Source organism: Rhincodon typus, chromosome 26 (genome assembly GCF_021869965.1).
Source record: "Rhincodon typus isolate 14 chromosome 26, sRhiTyp1.1, whole genome shotgun sequence".
In the NCBI taxonomy this organism is placed as follows: Eukaryota; Metazoa; Chordata; class Chondrichthyes; order Orectolobiformes; family Rhincodontidae; genus Rhincodon; species Rhincodon typus.
Window position 1 is genome coordinate 18,761,074 of NC_063357.1, and position 20,995 is coordinate 18,782,068.

Consider the following 20,995-nt stretch of genomic DNA (forward strand, 5'->3'; position numbering starts at 1 on the left):
GATCACAGTAGAATTGTGTCCATTATTGCTTTGCTCACTTAATATGCTTTTGTCACAGGAATGCCATTAATATGTTGTATAAATGCAGTCAATCTGTGAATCTCTGTTTTATCTCTGTTGCTTTCCTTTCTTTCTTTCATTTTGTCCTTCTTTATTGAAGTTAATTTTCTGTTTAATATCTGCTTTCAATTCTTGTTTCTATTTCCTCTGATTCTCTCCTGAAAACATTTGAGACTATAAATTTTGCTTTCACATTATCTCATTCAAAAGTTCTTTTTTCATGTGTGAATGTACAGTCAGAGTCAGCAGGTCATTTGACGGCTGGATTGGTGTGAAAAACACCAGGACCAAGCCCAGCCCTCTGTCCATCTGGTCCTCTCTTTGTCGAATGACCGCAATTGTGCAGTTTGACAACTGAGCAAGCTGTATTGGATACCATAGGTATTTTTCTGCCCTCTCAATTCATGGGTGCTGAAATTGGAATTTGCAAAATTCCACCCCTAGTTGACATTGTTATAGAACAGGAATCAAATGCTGGGACTTTCCTGGTTTGTGTGCAATAATAAGTGTGTTTGCCCTCGAGTTCAGTAACGTCCTTTTTCTCACTTGTATAGGAGCTGCATTTACTGCTAAGGATGGTTCAGTAGTAACATTCTTCACTAGTGAGAAACTGTCACTTAAATCTTGCAGACCTGATTTAAAAGTTCAGTAGAACTTAAGTATGAATTGTACAGAGCTTAACCTTATAATAAAGGAAATAGCACAGCACTTTGAATAAGATTTGACTTACAGCGTGTTAGATTTATTGATCTTCACGATATTTCATCAGCATGGAATGCATTAATCTTTTTATATAATTGTGACAAAATAATCTTCAGGGCAGTTCTACAGAAAAAAAAGGGGAATACATATCTTTAACAATAAGTACTAACTGTGGAAATCTGTTATATTTTGAAGTCTAGAGAAAGCTGTGTGGTGTAATTTGTTTTGCTGGAGCATGCCCAATGCAACAATATCACTTTAAATGTTAATGGCAATAAGGTTTACATAAGCGAAATGCATCAATTCTCACCTTATTATGTTTCGCCTCCTCATTTATAAAACTGTGGCCTGCACTGCCACCAAATCATGACTTGATTTAAATGCCACTATTAGCATGCTTCTTGCTTGTGTTCTTTCTATTCCCCCACATGGAAATTTTGAAGAAGTGAAAGCCACTTCTGTCAGATGAAATGTTTCAGATGCAAAGGCTTGAATGCTGTGAAAATAAAAATGAAATGAAATTCTCTGAGCTGATGGTAAAGGCCAAGAGAAATTTTGATTGCATGTGTATGAAGATCAATCATAACTGAGGGAATGTGCAGGCTGTTATGTGTTTCCAGTCACCAGAGAAGACTGAAATGTTAGTTACAGGTGTCTTTTATGCTGAATTATAATAATGCCTGGATTCCAAGACAATTCAAATTGCATGATTTTAGATGATGTACTAATTGTCATTTTATTCAGAATTGAAAGAATCAAAAATAGACTTGGTTTAAAAAATAATATTGAAATCTAAAATACTGCAACAATTTATGATTCTTGCTGTAAAAATGAAACATATTTTGCCATGCAAGCTGTTATGGGTGTGTGCGTATGTGTGTCAATGTGTTTTATCTTGCTATCTTTTTGTATCTGAAAATATTCAGGAATTACCTCCAGTGTCTCATTCCTCTGAACCACCCAATCTCAAAAGCTTCTTTTTAATTTTGAAGGACTGTGCTTATTTTGTGTGTGTGTTTTTTTTTTAAATAGTTCGTACTGTCAGTGGCAGAGATCACCCTGCCCTTTTCTCTGTTGCCTGTAGTGATATACTCTTAAGTCCAAACCTGACAGTGTTGAATGATGGGATGCCCTGGGAATTTGAGCTTTGGCTATGTACATATGAGCTCACTGCTAAAACAACTGGAATAAGACAACATAGCTTCTCGACTTCCAAAGCTATTGTGCCATATGGACTGATTGTTACCAATTATGCAACATCCAGGGCAATTCTCTGCCTCTTCACCTTGGTCCTTCAGGATCACTATGCATCTCTGGGTCTACATTCACAGGCAACTAGTTCAACCAAGAGTTGTAATAAAGATCAAATGAAAGCTGTGTGATAGCATTTTCTTTTTTTTTCTTACATGACCAGTGCACTGAGTCACCCATTCTAATAATTGAACAAAACAATAAGAAAGTACTTTTTAATAGAATATGAACGTGACTCACTGCCACCTGCTTGAGGTTAGTTAGGAATTAGTAATACGTGATGGCATTGCCAGCAATGCTCACATTGCATGGACAATTTTTTAAAAACCCATTTAAGTAATCGTTTAAGCCTTCAGTCTGATGACTATAAAGATACATCGCTTTTGCATTGGAGGTATTGAATATGTACATTGCAACAGATACAGGTTTGCTTTACAGCAATTGCAGTCCCTGGGTATTCTGAGATACAGAATTTGTGGGTGTGTCTCTGTGTGTGAATGCATGCATGCATGTGTGCTTATAACATTGCTTGGCCTGTCTAGTTAATGTACAGCATTTAGAAAAATGATTTTTTAATCCTGCGTCCCAGTATGCTGATTTTAATGTGAACTTATAGTCCATTCTGATTAAAATTATAATTCTTTCTTTATTCTTCGTCACTAACCTGTCAGTGATTGTTTAATTTCAGAGGGAACATCCCCACCTTAAACAGGTACTGTACGATAATTTACTTTCTAATTTTGCAAAATGTTAAAAAATACAATTGAATTAATTGAAGATGAAATGATATAGAAATTCAGCACAAAAAAACAGAAATTTAGTTCAAAATGTCCATGCTGGTGTTTCTTTTTCATTTAATCCTCCTGAACTTTTCATCTAATGCTATCAGTATTTAACCCTCTACTCCCTTCTCCTTCATTAGCTTTTGTAGCTTCCCATTAAGTAACCTATGTTGTTCTCTTTAACCACTCCCAGGTGGTAGTAAATTGCACGTTCTCAACACTGTCTCAACACCGTCTCTCAGTAATTTCTTCTGAATACCTGTTTGGATTTCTTGGAGACTCGCCTACGTTGGTGATGCCTGTTCTTTGTTGTTTGCATGTAGAAATACACTCTCTCTTGTTTCCACTCCATCAAAATCTTTAATTTAAATCCTTAATAAGAGATTATCACCTTCACCATTTCCTGATGAATGTAACTTTGCTGATCTAGATAGAAACATAGAAGATAAGGACAGGAGTGGGTCATTTGGCCCTTTGAGCCTGCTGTGCCATTCGGAATGAATATGGCCGATCATGCAACTCAATATCCTGTTTTTGCTTTCTTCCCATATCCTTTGACCCCTAAGAACTATATCAAACTGCTTCGTGAAAACTTCTAATGTTTTAGCCTCAACCACGTTCTGTGGCTGAGAATTCCACAGGCTCACCACTCTGGGTGAAAAGTTGTCTCCTCATCTCAGTCCTAAATGGTCTACCCTGTATCCTTAGACTGTAACCCCTAGTTCTGGACTCCCCGGTAATTGGGAACATCCTTCTTGCATTTACCCTGTCTTGTAAAACGTATAGGTTTCCATGAGATCCTCCCTTATTCTTCTAAACTCCAGTGAAAATAGTCCTGACCGATTCACTCTGTCTTCATACATCGATCCTACGACCCAGGAATCAGTCTGGTAAAACCCTATTCCACTCCCTTCATAGTCAGAACATCCTTCCTCAGATAAGGAGACCAAAACTGCACACACTACTCTAAATGTGGTATCATGAAGGCCCTGTACAATTGTAGCAAGGTATCTGTGCTCCTATACTTGAATCCTCTTACTGTGAAGGCCAAAATACCATTTGCACTCACATGCTTGCTTGTGTACGAGGGCACCAGGTCTCATTGCACCTCCCCCTTTCTCGATCTCTTGTTGTTCAGATGATAAACAACTGCACCTCCCAGTCGCGAACCATTTCAACTCCCCCGCCCATTCCTCAGACGACATGTCCATCCTGGGCCTCCTGCAGTGCCACAACGATGCCACCCGAAGGTTGCAGGAACAGCAACTCATATTCCGCTTGGGAACCCTGGAGCCCAATGGTATCAATGTGGATTTCACAAGTTTCAAAATCTCCCCTCCCCCCACCGCATCCCAAAACCAGTCCAGCTCGTCCCTGCCTCCCTAACCTGTTCTTCCTCCCACCTATCCCCTCCTCCCACCTCAAGCCGCACCTCCATCTCCTACCGACCAACCTCATCCCGCCCCCTTGACCTGACCTATCCCCTTCCTAACTCCCTACCTACACTCACCTTTCCTGGCCCCATCCCCGCCTCTTCGACCTGTTTGTTTCTTCTCCACCTATCCTCTCCTCTATCCCTCTTCTATCCGCCTCCCACTCTCTCCCTATTTATTTCAAAACCCCCTTCCCCTCCCCCTTTTCTGATGAAGGGTCTAGGCCCGAAACGTCAGCCTCTCTGCTCCTATGATGCTGCTTGGCTGCTGTGTTCATCCAGCCCTGCACCTTGTTGTCTCGGATTCTCCAGCATCTGCAGTTCCTACTATCTCTGATAATCCACCTTGTTGTTTTTGCTACCAAAGTGGGTAACTTCACATTTATCCACATTATACTTCATCTCCCATGCATTTACCCACTGAGTCAACTTGTCCAAATCACACTGAAGCATCTTTGCGCCATCCGCACAGTTCACCCACCTCTCAGCTTTGTGTCATCTGCAAGCTAGGAGATATTAAATTGAGTTCCCTCATCTAAATCGTTAAATACATGTTGTGAATAGCTGGAGTCCAAGCACCAATCCCTGTGATAACCCATTAGTCACCAGCTGCCACTTGGAAAAAGACCCATTTATTCCTATTCTTTCTTTCCTTTCTGCCAATCATTTCTCTATCCATCTAAGTACACTACTGCTACTACTTTAATTTTACATGCTTAAAATGATTATCCATTTGAATCTTTTGTACCCCCTCCAGTGCCTCCTCTGTCCTTAATGTCATGATCAGAATTGCACATAATACTCAGTGTAGTCTATCAAGGTTTAATCCAAGTTAACTTAAAACTTCTTTATTTTAATGACATGCCTCTAGAAATAAACTTTAGCACTTGATTTGCTTTTATTATGGCCATTTTTGACTGCGTCAATAATGATCTCTGTGTTTGCATTCCCAGGTTCCAATTCCCCACTCTCCCATTTAGATTTTAGTTTCTAAGTAAAATGCAACTTCCTTATTTTTCTTGCCAATATCTTGGCACTTCATAAATTAACAAATGAATTTCAATACAGATATGACCACTTTTCATATTTATTAATGCTGTCTCATAACATGTTGTACTCCTCCCCCGTGTTGACCAACCTTCCCAATTTTGGTGTTGCGTGTAAATTTTGGAAATATATTTTTAATTCCAAATTCTAGATCATTAAAATAAATTGTGAACATATTGGTCCCTGCACTCATTCTTCTTGGATTCCACTTCCCTCCTTTAGCCCCTCTGTAAAGCTACCCTTGGTGCTTTTACTCTCTACTTTCTGTCTTTCAGTCAACCGGTTATCCATTCTGCTGCTTGCCACCTGACTCTGCATCCTCTGACTTTACTCATTACTCTTTCATGTAGTAACTTTATTGAAGGACTTTTAGAAATCCAGATGTAGTCCATCTACTGCATTACCCTTTTTTTTTCTTGCTCTCTCTGTAAGTAATGGCATAATGTTAGCTATCTGTGGTGGACTGGTGTAACACCTTTTTCTAATGTATTATTAAGTATAATAATGCTTCTCCAACACTCCCTGGATTCTTCCCAAATTCACAAATGCAATCTCAGTTTTTATCCTCTTTGCATTTGGTTAGTATAATTAATATTTTTGGTTTTATTTTAAATGTGGCTACATAATTTCTAGACTCATTTTCTGATGCCATGTCCATTTATGGTAAATTCAAATAATTATTTAATATTTCTGCAGTTCCATCATTTTATTTTGACAACCGTTAATGACCCTATTCCTATCTTGACTGTTCTTATTTGTGTCTGTGGAGTACTTTATTATTTTTGTTTTTATTTTGATAGATTGTATTAAATTCTTTACCTTGCTTGTTGTTTACAAAAACTTTTCTCCCAATTTTCTTGGCATTCTTCCTTACCTTGATTCTTCTGCTGTCCATGTATTCTGCGTATGTCTTTTTCCATACCATTTTTCCTTATTCCTTTACTCATCCGCAATGTCTTTTGTTCTTGATTTTTAGCAGAATATATTTTTCCTGGGCTCTGACTTCTGTTTGAAATGCTTTTGATTGTAGTTCTATATGGTTGTTTGCCAATATTGTTGTCAACTTGATTTTCAAAAGCACTTTTCCTAATCCCTCAAAATCAGCTTTTCTTCAATCTATAGTCTGGTATTTGTTGTTTTAAAGTTCTTCTCAATTATTATCCTAAATTATTTTGTAACATAGTCACCATTGTCTAGCTATTCTTATACTTTTTCTTTCTCTCCTGTCGTTCATTTTTCGAACAAAGGTAAGTTTATTTGTACAACACCTCATTAAAACTATCCAAGGACTTGCACCGCAGTGTTATGAAGTGAAATTTGACACTGTGCCATATGAGGCGATATTAGTGCAAATGATAATGGAGACAGGTTTTAAGAAACATCTTTAAAAGAGGAAAGGAAGGTAACAAGGCTAGAGGGGTTTTAAGTATGTGTTCCAGAGCTTTAGGGCCTAGTCAGCTGAATACATGACCAACAATAGAATAAACTAAATTAGGAGACCAGAATTAGATGCATAAAGATATTTCCCTGTCATGCACTTGAAGAAGCAGCACCTTGTATAACAGATTTTGAGTTTTTGAGGACTCTGTTCTCTGACTGATAAGTTAAACAGAGGGACCCATCTGTCACTTGGTGTTTCAGGTGAATTTTAGAGGTCTCGTGCCTTCAATTGTTCATCTTTGTCCTAGTTAAACATCTGTAGGAGGTTGGTACCTGCCTACTAATCCCAAGGTGCATGTTAGGAAGGGGTGGAAAGGGGAAGTTGTATAAATTTTCAAGTGCAACTGAATCTACGGGGGAATTTTGCAGCATTGGACCCATCTTTTTTGTACATTTGTATCCATTGACTGAACACCTAAGCCTAAAATACACCCATACAGCCATTTATCATGAAAATTAGGGCAATGACAGTGAAACACATCAAGAAAATACAGCCAAATCTGTATTATCATGGCAGTTGTGCTCAAGAATAACAAATGTATTTTCCTCTTTGTTTTTAAATTACAAAGTAATTTTGAAAACATTGAAAATAGGTGTTTCTACTGCTTTACTATTTACAGTAAAAAATTCTGCAATATAGTTTTATCAGTCATCAATCTAACAGTCTGCTTTACTGTAAATAGTGAGGTACGTCTCTACCTGAGTTAAGAGACTGCTCACCTGACCAGAGGGTGGAATGGCATATTATTGGAAACTGGAGCAGCGATGTGGAATATCAAGCGTAATTAAAATTTGTAATATGTTTTTTTTAAATTTGGAAACTTGGGCTCTAAAGTGGAGGTTGATGAGTTCTTGGATTTCAGTTCTGTAAAAGTGATTATTTTAAGGGTGAGAAATGTTCTATTTAGCAGTGGTCAAAACAGCATTTTCAGAACATCAAATGACTTGAGCTAAATGGCTAGGTAAACTATTTGTTGAGATTGTTGCTAGATTGAGTTTTTACAACACAAGGAAAGAGGCCAGAAACAGGCTTCTTCTAGTTTAGTGAAAATAGTCAATGAATTAGCTTGTGTCTGCATGTTTGGGGAGGGATTGAGAGAATTGCATGTGGTGAATGTGCTGAAAGTTAGCAAAACATAATAATTACAACCTTATCAGTTGAGTAAGAAATTGAAGAGTGAAGAAAGGAGTGATACTTCACTGGTAAAGGGTATTTCTAGGAGAAGTGGTTGAATTTTTCTTTGTGTTGTTTATGCTGAGATCTTTACTGTATTTTGATTTATCCATTTCATTTTTGTGGTAATCTTATGTTCTTTTATGAAAAAGTACACTTGTGGCCTCTTGTGAATATGTTCAATGATTGACCACCATGATAATCAAATTTCAAAACTGAAAGTTATGGTCTGTTAAGCCAGGTTTCACTTTGGGATGTGACTTGCCCGAACTACCGTAAACTGGATGACACAAGTTACCCATTGAAATCCAGAATGGTCGGTTCTGCTATAACGCAATAGTTGCATCCCTGTGCAACAACGCATTATAGAAAATTGTGCTATAGAAATAACGGGGCCTACGGGAAAAGTGGGGTTAGGGACAGACCACCAAAAAAAAATCACTCAAAATTGCTCAGAAATCACTCAAAAGCGTAACACGAAGGATAGCACAATTTGAATAAATGTTTAATTCATATCTAATAATGAAATAAAAGCAAATTTAACACTTTACCTTGAAAGAAAGTCAAGATGACTTGATGGGGGAGGAGGTTGTACTGTACCTCTCACAGAAAGCACTTCACGACAAAAGCCTGCAAAATGATCATGTGATGCTGGTGAGGAGATTCTTTGGGTGCTGACATTGTATGTATTAACGACAAAGCCTGTCATGTGATGTTGATGCGTACTCCTCCATGCACCTGTGGAATCATTTTATAGCCAACACTGAGGGTGCTGGATCACTGTCAAGGACTTTCCATGTGTAAATAAAAGGTGACTTGTTGATGGGATAACGGCCTCTGTGGAGTTATTTTAGGATAAAGTGTCTGCAAAAGATCATTTCACAGTTCTTGGTTGACTTGAATGATAGGCAACCAGTCGGACCTTTTGAAATTAAACCATTTTTAAAAATTACACAATTTTTATTTTCCTGAAGATTCTCCAGAAATAGTAACTTTACTGACTCCAAAGGCTCAGCTCACAGAGCCATTGTTGATATGAAATTGCACACCTCTGGTGCAACCTAGGCCTTTTGCGTCAGAGGCCAGGACACTACACTGTACCGCAAGAGACCCCTCACAAGACCATCATATACAGTGGCACTGAACTGAAAGTCCTTGGGTAAACGTCCACCTCATTGACTGGAGTAATGTTAGGTTTTGTTTAGAATGGGTGGTTGATCTGATACCTGTTTTGCACCACCACTGCAAACTGTGTTGTAGCCCTTCATGTTCACTTGCTGAAACTGCAACTGAACTGGTGACAGGGCTGCTGCAGCTGGCTAAAGGAAGGAAAATGAACCAAACTTTTCCTGCTCTGTTCACAATCTGCTGATCCTGACAAAGGCATGTGAAAACATTGGCTGTGATTTAAAAGTGAAGCCTTCCAGTACCAAATAACCTCCCCCATATTCTAGGCATGCACGTAAAGAGTGTCATTGGAAAAACTGTGGGCAATGACTGTGGAACTGTACTTCATTGAGTTAGTGCTTTGGGTTTGGAGATGTGGGAAAAGCAATCAAGTTAACTGCAAAAATGTGACGAGATTCTTCTGCTTAATTATATGTAGTTCCAATTTAACAAGTAAAGGGGTCCCATGGTGTGTGATCAGGTGGAGTTTGCCAGTGGTACATCCCTACTTTTTCAGGCTCCATATTGAGTTGAAGTGCCTGTTAAAAATTTAATCTGTTATACCTGCACAATTGATTGTGCTAGGAAAACCTTTGTCCCTGGTTACATGAAACTTTCCAGAAAGATTATTCAAATCAAACTGCAAATAATGTTCAACAGTATAGAATAGAACTTAACTGGGCAGGACCTTCATGTCGCAGTTGCTGGGTAGCTGTGGAAATGTGGGACTTTTTAAGTCTCCTGAAAGCTTATTTTTCTGTTTTGTTAAATTGAGGATATTTTAATATTGAAGGAGGATTCATTTTTTTGGGGGTGGGGTCCTATAACCAAGGCTTGAATTTACAGAATGGAATTTACCTATCGATGGTATATTAATGTCTGAAGTTATAGACATAAAATAGGTTACCTTAGGGCTAGGGTGGGTCGGGATGTTTCCACAACCGGAGGTTCCTAGGGACATCCTACTCAGGCCAAGAACAATGTGAATAAATGAAAGTCAAGAAGAGGTTATGGGTCAGTCAAGACCAATCCAATAAGTCAATGGTGCGGCCTGGCACACAGGTCAACCACCAGCCACTAACTAGTCATTTAGCTCCATGAAGTGGAAAGTTTCTAATATCTGGTCAGAACTTAAAGCAAAACTTGTCTGATTTCTTGTACAATGATGTCAAGATATGAGGTTTAATATGGGTAGAATGGTGCAACTTAAGTCATGTTTGGTATAAATTTGGAGATCACCCAAGGCAGGCCTTCACCCACAAGGTCTAACAAGTATGGATTAGGATTTTGGCTCAGGAGCAGGAAGGGTATATATGGAGGGTGTCATGTTGTAGAAGTAAAAGAAAATTATCTTGAGATGAATTAAATTTAGTGTAAAGAAGGTACATAGTTCTACATCTCTGGCTTAAGATCCATAAGGCAGCCAGGGAGAGACTAGTATTGGAAGTACTTGAATATCTGGGAGTTAAAGGATGATTTTGGTTTTGCAGATATTGAGCTGGATAGGGTTTTGCTTCCTCGTAGTCGTAATGATGCAGTAGGAAATGGTAGCAGCAATGGTGGAAATGGATAAGGGAAAGCTGGATATTATCAGTAAGTATGTATCAATGTTTGAAGAAACAGACAGGGATATGCTAAGAAATTAAAGTCTAATTATTTGTAGTTCAGTGATGAATTATTTAAAAAATCACAAAATACTTGGAGAAATGTATTTCAGGACAATTTTCTAAAAGGCCGGTCAAGTTTGACTAACCTCGATTCCTTTGATGCCGTGGATATGGTTTATATGGTTTTTCAACAAGTATGTTTTAACATGCATCTGTTAGACCAGCAGCAAAAGTAATGGTACATGAAACACAATTGAATGTGGCTAAATGTTAGTGAAGAATTGGAGACAGAAAATAAAATGTGTAAAGGGAAAATTCTTGGACAAGAAAAACAGGTTTTGTAAAACTTTCTGTTGCAGTGACTTATTAACCGGATTTTAGGAGTGAGGAAACAATCTTGAAGTTTGATGGGACCAACTTTTGAGGACACAGCAAATTGTAATAAGGATCCAGAAAAAGTACTGGAGACTTTAATGTGTGGCATTTTGGACCTGGGGCAATGGATGTAATTTTCAGAAGGGAGGTGCTGGAAAGGCTGTAAGGAATCTGTGCAGAAATATCCAGCAGCATCCAGATGTTTCAATGCTTTCACATCATGTCATTTGATCAGACAACAACATTGATTAGACTCTTCTAATCTGATTTCACTGCTGTGTATCATTGACACTGGCAGAGGCTATCGATTTCTGATTGTCATTTGGGGTGGGCAGTAGTTGAAGCTTATTCACACGGAGGTGATGAATCTCTGCCCACCTGGACTACTCTCTCTCAGATCACCCACTCCCCATCCCGCCCACCACCGTGACTAATCATTGACTGACAATAGTGAAGCCTTTGAACAGAATCCTTGGCTGTCAGTGGGAACTAGTGCAGAGTAGGAAAGGGGACAGTCAAAAGGTAGTATGGAAATAGCAAAACACATTAAAATGGTGGGCCGGGAAGGAAGCTTTATTAAACAGATACTTTTTGTGGTTCGGAATTCCCACTTGTTAATCATAAATTTTCCAGTAGCATTCAGTCAGTGACAGCTGGAAGGATTGATTCTCTCTGATTATGAGTAACAAACGTGTTGATGAATCAAACGAAATGCCCATGCCAGTTTGGGATTTAATAGTGGACTTGTTCGGAACAGCATCTGGATGCATTTGCACATTTGTTACTAATTTTGCACAATGTGCTTCAGCTCAAACATGGGACTGTAGGCTTTCTTTCTATAACACTGTACTGAACTGTTGCACCCAATCCTAATTGCTAATCCTTATGCTCCAATCCAGGATGTCTTTCTCATCCAACTTGAACCATTATGGGATGTTTCATGTTGCTAGTGTAAGTGATGTGCTGCTGGATGCTGCTTTTACTCCACCGTGCCAGCGTATGGGGGCAATGGTCGCCTTCCGCACCTTTGAGGACTTTGTGAGGTAAGATTCCCCTGTACGTTTTATTTTTAAACTGTAAACCTCTAGTCTTCTCAGTTCTTGGTAACAGAACATCATTTACATTATTATCAACACAAACGAAAACAGAAATTGCTGGAAAAACTCACCGCGTCTGACAGCATCTCTGGAGAGAAAGCAGAGTTAACGTTTCTGGTATAGCATATGTACCAGTGTTTTCCCAGCTACAATCAGTTCTGAAGAAGGGTCATTAAACCCGAAACATTAACTCTGCTTTCTGTCTACAGATGCTGCCAGACCCGCTGAGCTTTCCAGCAAGTTCTGTTTCTGTTTCTGTTTCTAATTTCCAGCATCTGCAGTTCCTTAGTGTTTTGTTTAGGATTCAAATTATTGTATTGGGAAGTCAGACTTTAAAATCCATTAAACAGTTCATACAGAAATCAATGAAGATTTGAATTGCTTACTATTGAGTAATTTCTTTAATTTTTTTTGTTGGAAGTTTCTGCTACAAGCTCTTATCCTTCTAATCTGTATATGGTGTAGTTTAATACAGTGCTGTCTAGGAACTAAGTTAAGATCTAAGTTTGCATTGGAAAGGGTGCAGAGGAGATTTACCAGGATGTTGCCTGGTATGGAGGGAAGGTCTTGAGGCTGTTTTCGTTCGAGAGAAGAAGGTTAAGAGGTGACTTGATAGAGACATACAAGATGGTCAGAGGATTAGATAGGGTGGACAGTGGGAGCCTTTTTCCTCGGATGGTGATGGCTAGCACGAGGGGACATAGCTTTAAATTGAGGGGTGATAGATATAGGACAGATGTCAGAGGTAGGTTCTTTACTCAGAGAGTAGTAAGGGCGTGGAATGCCCTGCCTGCAAAAATAGTAGACTTGCCAACTTTAAGGGCATTTAAATGGTCATTGGATAAACATATGGATGATAATGGAATAGTTTAGGTTAGATGGGCTTCAGATTGGTTTCACAGGTCGGTGCAACATCGAGGGCCGAAGGGCCTGTACTGCGCTGTGATGTTCTATGTTCTATGTTCTATTTGTAAGGCATTTGCACCTAACAGAGGGAATAGTGTTTCCACTCACAGTTTGGCTGCGTTTGAGACCAAACCTCTAAGATCAGAGATGAGTCAAAGACGAGTACCTGACTTGCTCCATTTGTAATTAAGAATAGATAGTACTTAGCAGAGAATATTTTTGATCATGGGAATCGACTGTCCATGACCACAGTAAAAGAATAACTGACCGTGAAACGTTTAAAGGCTGAGAAAGGTTCACAGTTTATCAGTGTGCTTGTTCAGGCCTTGCATCCATAGTGTATGATATAATTTGAACTCATTTGTGTAAGATTCACTTATAATGCACTCAGGAGAACAAGCAGGAGAGGAACAGCACCATGTGAACTGACCATTCCTATGTTCAAACACTTACAAGTGCCAGCACATCTTTGGTAGAATTTTAATTTCTGGAATACGTGAACAGTTCTATCTACTTCTGTACTTTCAGAAACTTTCAAGATGTGACAAGTTGCTTTTCTGACTCACCTCCTCCAAGCCCCACCTTTCCTGAATCAGGACATGCCTCACTGTATGATGAAGATGACAATAAAGTAAGTAGCACAAGCATGAGAATAAAGACAGCTAGAGTATCAGATAGTTAAGGAACCAAGCTCTGAATCCGCTGTGTCATAGCTCAAACTCACACCTGTTAAAAGATGATGGTGCAGTGATCAGAGTAAACTTAGATTACTGAATTGAACATGAATCCCAACTCAAATTTGATATAAGTCACTGAGAGATAGCAAGAACTGCACGTGCTGGAGTCAGAGATAACACTGGAGCTCGAGGAACACAGCAGGGCAGGCAGCATCAGAGGAGCAGGAACGTTGACGTTTCGGATCGGGACCCTTCAGAAATGGGGAGGGTGAAGGGAGCTCAGAAAAAAATAGAGAGAAGAGGTGTGAGGCTAGGGAAGGTAGGTGGGATGGTGATAGGTGAGTGCGAGTAGGGAGTGGTGGGAATTGGTTAGTGAGGTGGAAGGGACGGATAGGTGGAAGAGAAGATGAGACGGGTCGTGCCAGGTCAAAGAGGTGAGGATGAGAGGGAGTGTCATGTCAAGAAGGCGGGAATGAGAGGGAGTTTTGTAGAACATCTGTGCTCTGTTCGCAACAAGTGACAACACCTTCCGTTCGCAAACCATTTTAACTCTCCCTCCCACTCCCTGGGTGACATGTCCATCCTGGGCTTCCACAATGACACCACCTGCAAACTGGAGGAGCAGCACCTCATATTCCGCATTGGGACCCTACAGACCAGGGCCTAAGCGCGGATTTCACCAGTTTTAAAATCTCCCCACTCCCCCGGCCTCATCCCGTGACCAACTCTGCCTCTCTTCCCTGCCTTCTTGACCTGACACAACCTGTCCATCTTCTCTCCCACCTATCCGCCCCTCCCACCTCACTGACCACTCTCCACCACTGCCTACCTGCGCTCATCTATCACCATCCCACCTACCTTCCCCAGCCCCACCCCTCCTCTCTCTATTTCTGAGCTCCCCTCACCCTCCCCATTTCTGAAGAAGGGTCCCAACCCGAAACATCAGCTTTCCTGCTCCTCTGATGCTGCCTGGTCTGCTGTGTTTCTCCAGCTCCACACTGTTATCTCAAATCTAGTATAAATTATTTTTTATACAAGTAAGCACATGAAAACATTTTTTTCAGTGTGTAGGATCAAACATAAAGTACAGAACTTTGTACAGAAACTCTATCCAAAAGGAATCACCTTGATGAATGTATATTTTTGCAGTTCTCTAAAGCCTGCTGTATACTTGATGGACAGTTCCTGCAGCTGATGCTAAGTCCAGAGAGCAATAGGTTCCCATTCCTATCACCATAATGATGAGTTTTAACTCCTTCTCCTTTGCCCAGTTTCTGTTTAGGGGAAAGAAATCTTCACACTGGAGTTTTAAAGTCTCAACAGATGACAAGTTTCTAGTTTAGAAAGATGGTAAACCGGAGTTTGGGGTGGGAGAGTTGGGAAAACATGAGCAAATGTGCAATCTTGGAGACTGTGTGTTCCAATTGTGTGAGGGGGCAATAAAACTCAGCCTCAAGAGGAAAATTATATTTATGGTAGTGGAAATGGGACAGCTTGAAAATCCTTATTCACAAAGCAAACTCCTTTGTCATCAGCAGTAGCACTTAAAGCCTGATTACTTGCAGTTGAAATAAATTGAAAGCTTTTCCTGGCTGCACTATGTACATGGAAGTTCTTCAAGCAGATAAAATCCAATCACTGTTCCTGTGACTAGTATCTAGAGTCTGTTGTTTTTTCTACATTTTATGAAGTGTCTTGACACTTAAGGCCATTTTATAAATCCATTGGAGTCTCCCGATGAACTAAATGCTGCTTGAACTGTGTATTCTTAATAATTTTGTTTCCATGCTTCACTCTGGACAAGCCTCTTGTTTTCCTGATTTTTGTAACATGTTGGGATATTATACTAGGATATGTTTGCCTTTTTTGAGTTTTCATTCTTTCAGATTTTTACATGAGTTTTGCTGAATTCGACTCAGGCTTCTAGATGCCTGAAATAAGTGTAGAAAAGAATCTCTTTACTAGGAGGCAACTCCAATTGCTGTCTGAATGGAGAATAGTACCTGTACTGAAGGTAACAATAATGGATTCAGGACCAGGAGAGTCACTTCTTAATTTAATTCTGAATGTAGCACTTTTCAACTGTTTGCATGACTGTATCATAGAAATCAAATAGACCTGTGTGTGACCATGTTCTCTTTTACAGTCATATGTGGATATAGACAGGAATTCCATGTCCCTTCCAGAGAAATTGCAGTGGGGGCAGCTCTGAGAACACTCCTGACCTGTATATTTCCATTGTTTGTCATTAAATTATTTAAACCTAGAGTACATACAATCACTACCTCCCTCACCCTGCCCCTTATACCTCCTCATCTTCTTTTTAAACTTGCAGAGTACAAGAGATGAGCCTATTCATATTCTGAATGTGGCTATCAAGATTGATAACGATACTGATGATGATGCCCTGGTGATAATGTTTGGGGAATTCATGCACTCCATGGTGAGTACATATAATAGTCCGTTTTATTATTATGCTGTGAAATAAGTACTTGCCCATGACTCAAAAGTTGCCTTTAGAGAAAGTAAGTGATTAGTTTTGGCTGGCATGCATTCGATAGTAGCTTTACAAAGTACTGACCAGTCCCTCATAGTTCAGTTTGTAAAACTTGGTGCAATATAAAACTGGAAATGTAGGATTTCTGTGCTTCATTTGACCACTGGTCAATGCATTTGGCTTCAACAGTTCTCTGGGCTATAAACAGAAAGAAAACAGGCTTGCACTCATTACTACCTCCTTGCTGCTGGAAACTGCATGCAGGTTTAGGTAGATATTTTCTAATTGCCCTGTTCAGAAGTGCAGTGACACATGCCTGGAGCAGGTAGGACATGAACCTGGGCCTCTTGATCTAGAGATAAGGGCACTACCACTGTGCCACAAGAACCCTCTGCAAATTTGGGCATCATTGAGAAGATTGAGGTCAGCTGTGAGTCTGTGCCTGAACAGATTACCAATACTCATTGTCTTGGCACACTTGAAAAAGAAAAGCCGCTTTATAGCAGAGGATGGGCAAGGCTCATTACGGCTTACTCATCCACCTTCCAAAGGAAAAGAATATATTTGTTATGTAAGAGTATTAGAAGCTTGTGTTGTGAGGTTAAATGATAAAAATGTATGCTTAAACTTCCGTGATGTTGTCCAAGGAATTATCCTGAGCACAGTAAGCCATGAAAGTGCAAGCATGGCAGATGAGAATTTGAGACCTTGTCTACTTATTTATATTTCCAATAATATCTGAGCTCGAGGAGTTGCAGGAGCCTGTATCAAGTCACCCGCCACCTCTTAGTCAAAGGGTATTAAAGAGCGCTGAGTAGCAGCGGATTTCAAATATGAGAACTTGGGGTCAGTATTTAAAATTGTATATTAGCAGATGACTGCAAGTAAAAATAAGGCTTGTTTGACTTTTTTTCCCTTGACTATAAAATAAAGATTCATGTTTGATTAGAATTGTTGTGATTATCATGCAACATTTTGAGAAAGAAGTATTGAGGCAACACATCTGTGAGATTTAAGATGAACATTTCCACATGGTCATTGTCCTGCAAAGAAAGTCTCTAGTCTGATATGGAAAATAATAATTTTTTTTGACGAACTGAATTTCAGTGTTTAGATGACATTTTGCATGATTAGGTCATTTCTGTTACATGAACAGCAAATTTCCTACAGGATTTATGAGCTGTCAAGGTTCAAGAAATAAATAAAAAAAAAAGTCTAGTTGAGAAATAGAGCCAATGTTCCAGAGCAAAACCCTAATTAATCACTGTTTATTATTAATAGAAAACTTACTCCATGTTACAAGAGGTTTCAATACATTGGTTACAAGTAATATTACTGTTGTGGTTATGTTGCTCATCTAATAATTCAAAGACTTGGGACTTCTAGTCCTTGGAGTTCAAATTCAAATAATTTGGTTTGAGAATTCATGTTAATTTAGTTTAAACAAAATCTGAAAATGACAAACTATAATCAATAGTGACAAGGAGATGTCAGACTGTTATGGCAAGCCAGCTATTTCGTTAATGCCATTTAGTGTGGGAAACCAGACTCCTTAACTTGTTTGACCTGTATGACCTCAAATTTAATACCAAAGTAATCTACTGTTTAACTGGTGTAGGTAATAAATGTCACCCATACCAATATACATATGTTCCAAGAATAAATTAAAAATATTTGTCTTTAAATTTACATTTATATGATGCCTTCGGAATGAAACATTGAATTCAAGTTAGAAGAAGAGTTGGGGAGGTGAGCAAGGGTGTGTTCAAAGCAGGAAGTATTGAGATGGTATTTGGAGATGAGAAGAAGTGCAGAAAAATGAGAAGATTAAGAAGGCACATGTATAAAGGGTCAAATGCTGAAATGTGGAAGGTCACAGTTGAGACAAAGAACAAAACGGGGGAGATTGCAGATATAGGTTGCTGAGAGGCAGATTGGAAAGGTAAGTTATCAGTGGAAATCAGCAAGACTGAAATCAGGAGAGGAATGTCAAAATTAATGGTGAGGTTACAGGGTATTCTGCAGTGCAGTCCCAGAATTGGCTGTTTAGCCAGAGAAACACTGGTAATAGCAAGGGAAATTTGCGTATTAATACCAGCTGTCCATGTGGACATTGAACCGATGTATTCTACCCTGAATGCATAATTCTTGCTGTCATAGACTTTCAGGGGTATTGGTATCCCTCTGTAGCTTTATTCAGATGTCCAGTTTTGAGTGTGTCCACTGTGAATTGAGGAAGCAGGTGAAGCTAAATTATTCAGTTGGGGAGAATATCCTTACTAAGCCCAAGCTTGCCCTTCCCTAAAGCCAATTTTGTTTTTTAGGTCATCCAATATAATTTCCATTTCTGTGACTGTTTTACTTTGCTTTATAATGTTCCTATGAGGCACTTTATTGTATTAAAGATGCTATATAAATCCAACTTGTTATCATTGTTCATTTCAAATACAAACGTTGCTACTGGAAGTCATGGAATTGTGGCAGCCATACCCATAAATGCCCAATATAAATATATTAAATCAGCATTGATTAGGCCAGTAGTTTTTTGGTCTGTATGATTTGGAATGACATCAAGTGTTATCTTTTTCTACCTGCCAGAAATGCTAACATCTTGTTTATGATGCACATTCTTGAAGATTGGTTGAGACACTTCATGATTTGTTTTTTTTTGTTCCAGAGATCAATTCTGTTTGACCATGGTATCCGTCGTCTGACCTTTCTTGTAGCTCAGAAGGTACTGTTTCTTCGTTGTCATCAGACTATTCCCACCTTTTCCCAAAAAATACACAAATCACTTAGAAAATGGCCATAGTGGATCATTCAGCCTCTTAAGCCTGCTGCGCCTTTCAGTGTGATTATGGCTGATTTGCCTTAGCTTCACTCTTCCACCTGCTCACTATCTTCGCTGATTCGTTGAAAGACCAAAAATCTATTATCTCAAACATGAATATACTCAACAGAGGAACATCCATAACCCTCAGGGGTAGAAAATTCACAACCCTCTGCTTGAAGGAATTTCTCCTCTTATTCTTGCCCAGTCTGGTTGTAAAGCACATCAACCAGTCAAGACTTCCTAAATGATCATCCTGACTTGAAACTATTACCATTCTTCTTTCACTGTGGCAAGATCAAAATCCTGGAACTCCCTTTCCAGCAGTACTGTTGATCTTTTGGTATTGTTTCAAGAAATGGTTCAAAATCACTTTCTCAAGAGAAATTGTGGACAGCGCATGCGGTGGCCTTCCCAACAACATCCACATTCCATGAAAGGATTTTTAAAAAATGAAGCTGCTTGTTATCACTGATCCAGCATTTGCAATCCCTACCTGCTCATCATCCGTAAACAATATGATTTGTCGTGATGTGGCACCTTGCCCATTTTTCACAGGTCTTGTGTGTCACGTGACTTGTTTCTCAAATGCTAAAGCATAAAAAGTTCCTGCAGAAAAGAATTGCTAAACTGAGTGTTAAGAAGTCATTTGATACAACAAACAAACCTGCCCAGATCACCTGGCATCATGGCTTTTTCAATTAAACAGCGATAAATAAAAATGAGTGCTGATCTGTCAGATTTTGAAAAGGTTGTTCTTGATCTGAATGATGACGTCCAAGAAATGCTATGAAGTTGTAAGCCTTTTTAAAATGTGAAAATTATTAAGCAGGGCAGATCTAATATTTAGTTGTTTGATAATTGCATTTTAATCCTCCTAATAACAACCAGATCTTGTCTACTTTCTTCTTTTCACTTTACCCTAAAGGATTTCCGGAAACAGTGTAATTATGAGGTGGATCGGAGATTCCATGTAAGTAGTCAAGAATTATGAAATGTTTCCTTAGGTGTAGTGTCCTTTTGTTAATGAAGGAAATCGGCCTGAGTTTGAGTAGAAACCAGCTATGTGCTTGAAACTATTCCTTGCCAACATTAACCAATAGAGGAGAATATATCTAGCTTTCAATCATGCTTTTGTAGCTGGTCACTCTACTTGTCTGCTGTTACATCTCTAGGGTATTGGAATTTAGGGCTAAATAATCACAAACTTAACAAAAGTTGTCCAATTATAACTGTGCCTTCACAAAAACTGCTCTAAAAGCCTAATGAATTGGAATCTTTGAGAAGTAAATTTTCAGACTATTGTACTTGTTGAAAAGCTGATCTTTGACTATATACTTTGATTTTATAAATTAATTAAATATTGTTCTGGCTTCATTCATAGTTCAGTCCAAAATCCGTTGTTACTGTTCCAACTTGCTTGATAAATTGAGCAAATGCCCTTATAGGCTTATCTCTGTCTGAATGGGTGCCAGAATTTGCCCTTAGATTTTTGACTTCCTCTGTGAGTACATTTTTGTTTGGCATCTCTTACTTGACAGTATGAACGCAATCTGCTGTTCTGTGGACAGGGAGTTATGTGAATGGAGCAACCATCCTCGTGTTCCTTGGTATGGCACATAGTAAGAAAGAACAAAAGAACTTGGTATTTTTGTAGTGTCTTTCACAACCCCAATGTCCCAGAGCACTTTACAGTGAGTGAAGAACTTTTGATGTTTAGTCACTATTGTTACTACATAAACACAACATACAGTTTTTGCATGCCAAGTCCCCACAAACAATAATTTGATCATGATTTCAGTTTTGAAGGATAAATATTGTCCAAGACACTTATCAGAATGTCAGTGCCCTTCTTGAAATAGTGTTGCGCGGTCTTTGACATCCACAACAGGGCAGTCAGAGCTTCCATTTAATCTGAAAGACAGTACATCTGTCCATGTGGCAGTCCTTC

General features: G+C 39.1%; 1 protein-coding gene across 3 annotated transcripts in view; it reads left to right on the top strand.

Moving 5' to 3' along the window:
• Positions 1-20,995, top strand: part of acaca (acetyl-CoA carboxylase alpha) — a 269,320-nt gene that overhangs the window by 106,674 nt on the left and 141,651 nt on the right. For all 3 annotated transcript variants that reach the window (XM_048612563.1, XM_048612564.1, XM_048612565.1), the window contains exons 29-34: positions 2,702-2,725; positions 11,937-12,080; positions 13,569-13,671; positions 16,053-16,160; positions 18,892-18,948; positions 19,973-20,017. In XM_048612563.1, the coding sequence (XP_048468520.1) occupies positions 2,702-2,725; positions 11,937-12,080; positions 13,569-13,671; positions 16,053-16,160; positions 18,892-18,948; positions 19,973-20,017 (481 nt within the window). The remainder of the gene's footprint in view (positions 1-2,701; positions 2,726-11,936; positions 12,081-13,568; positions 13,672-16,052; positions 16,161-18,891; positions 18,949-19,972; positions 20,018-20,995) is intronic.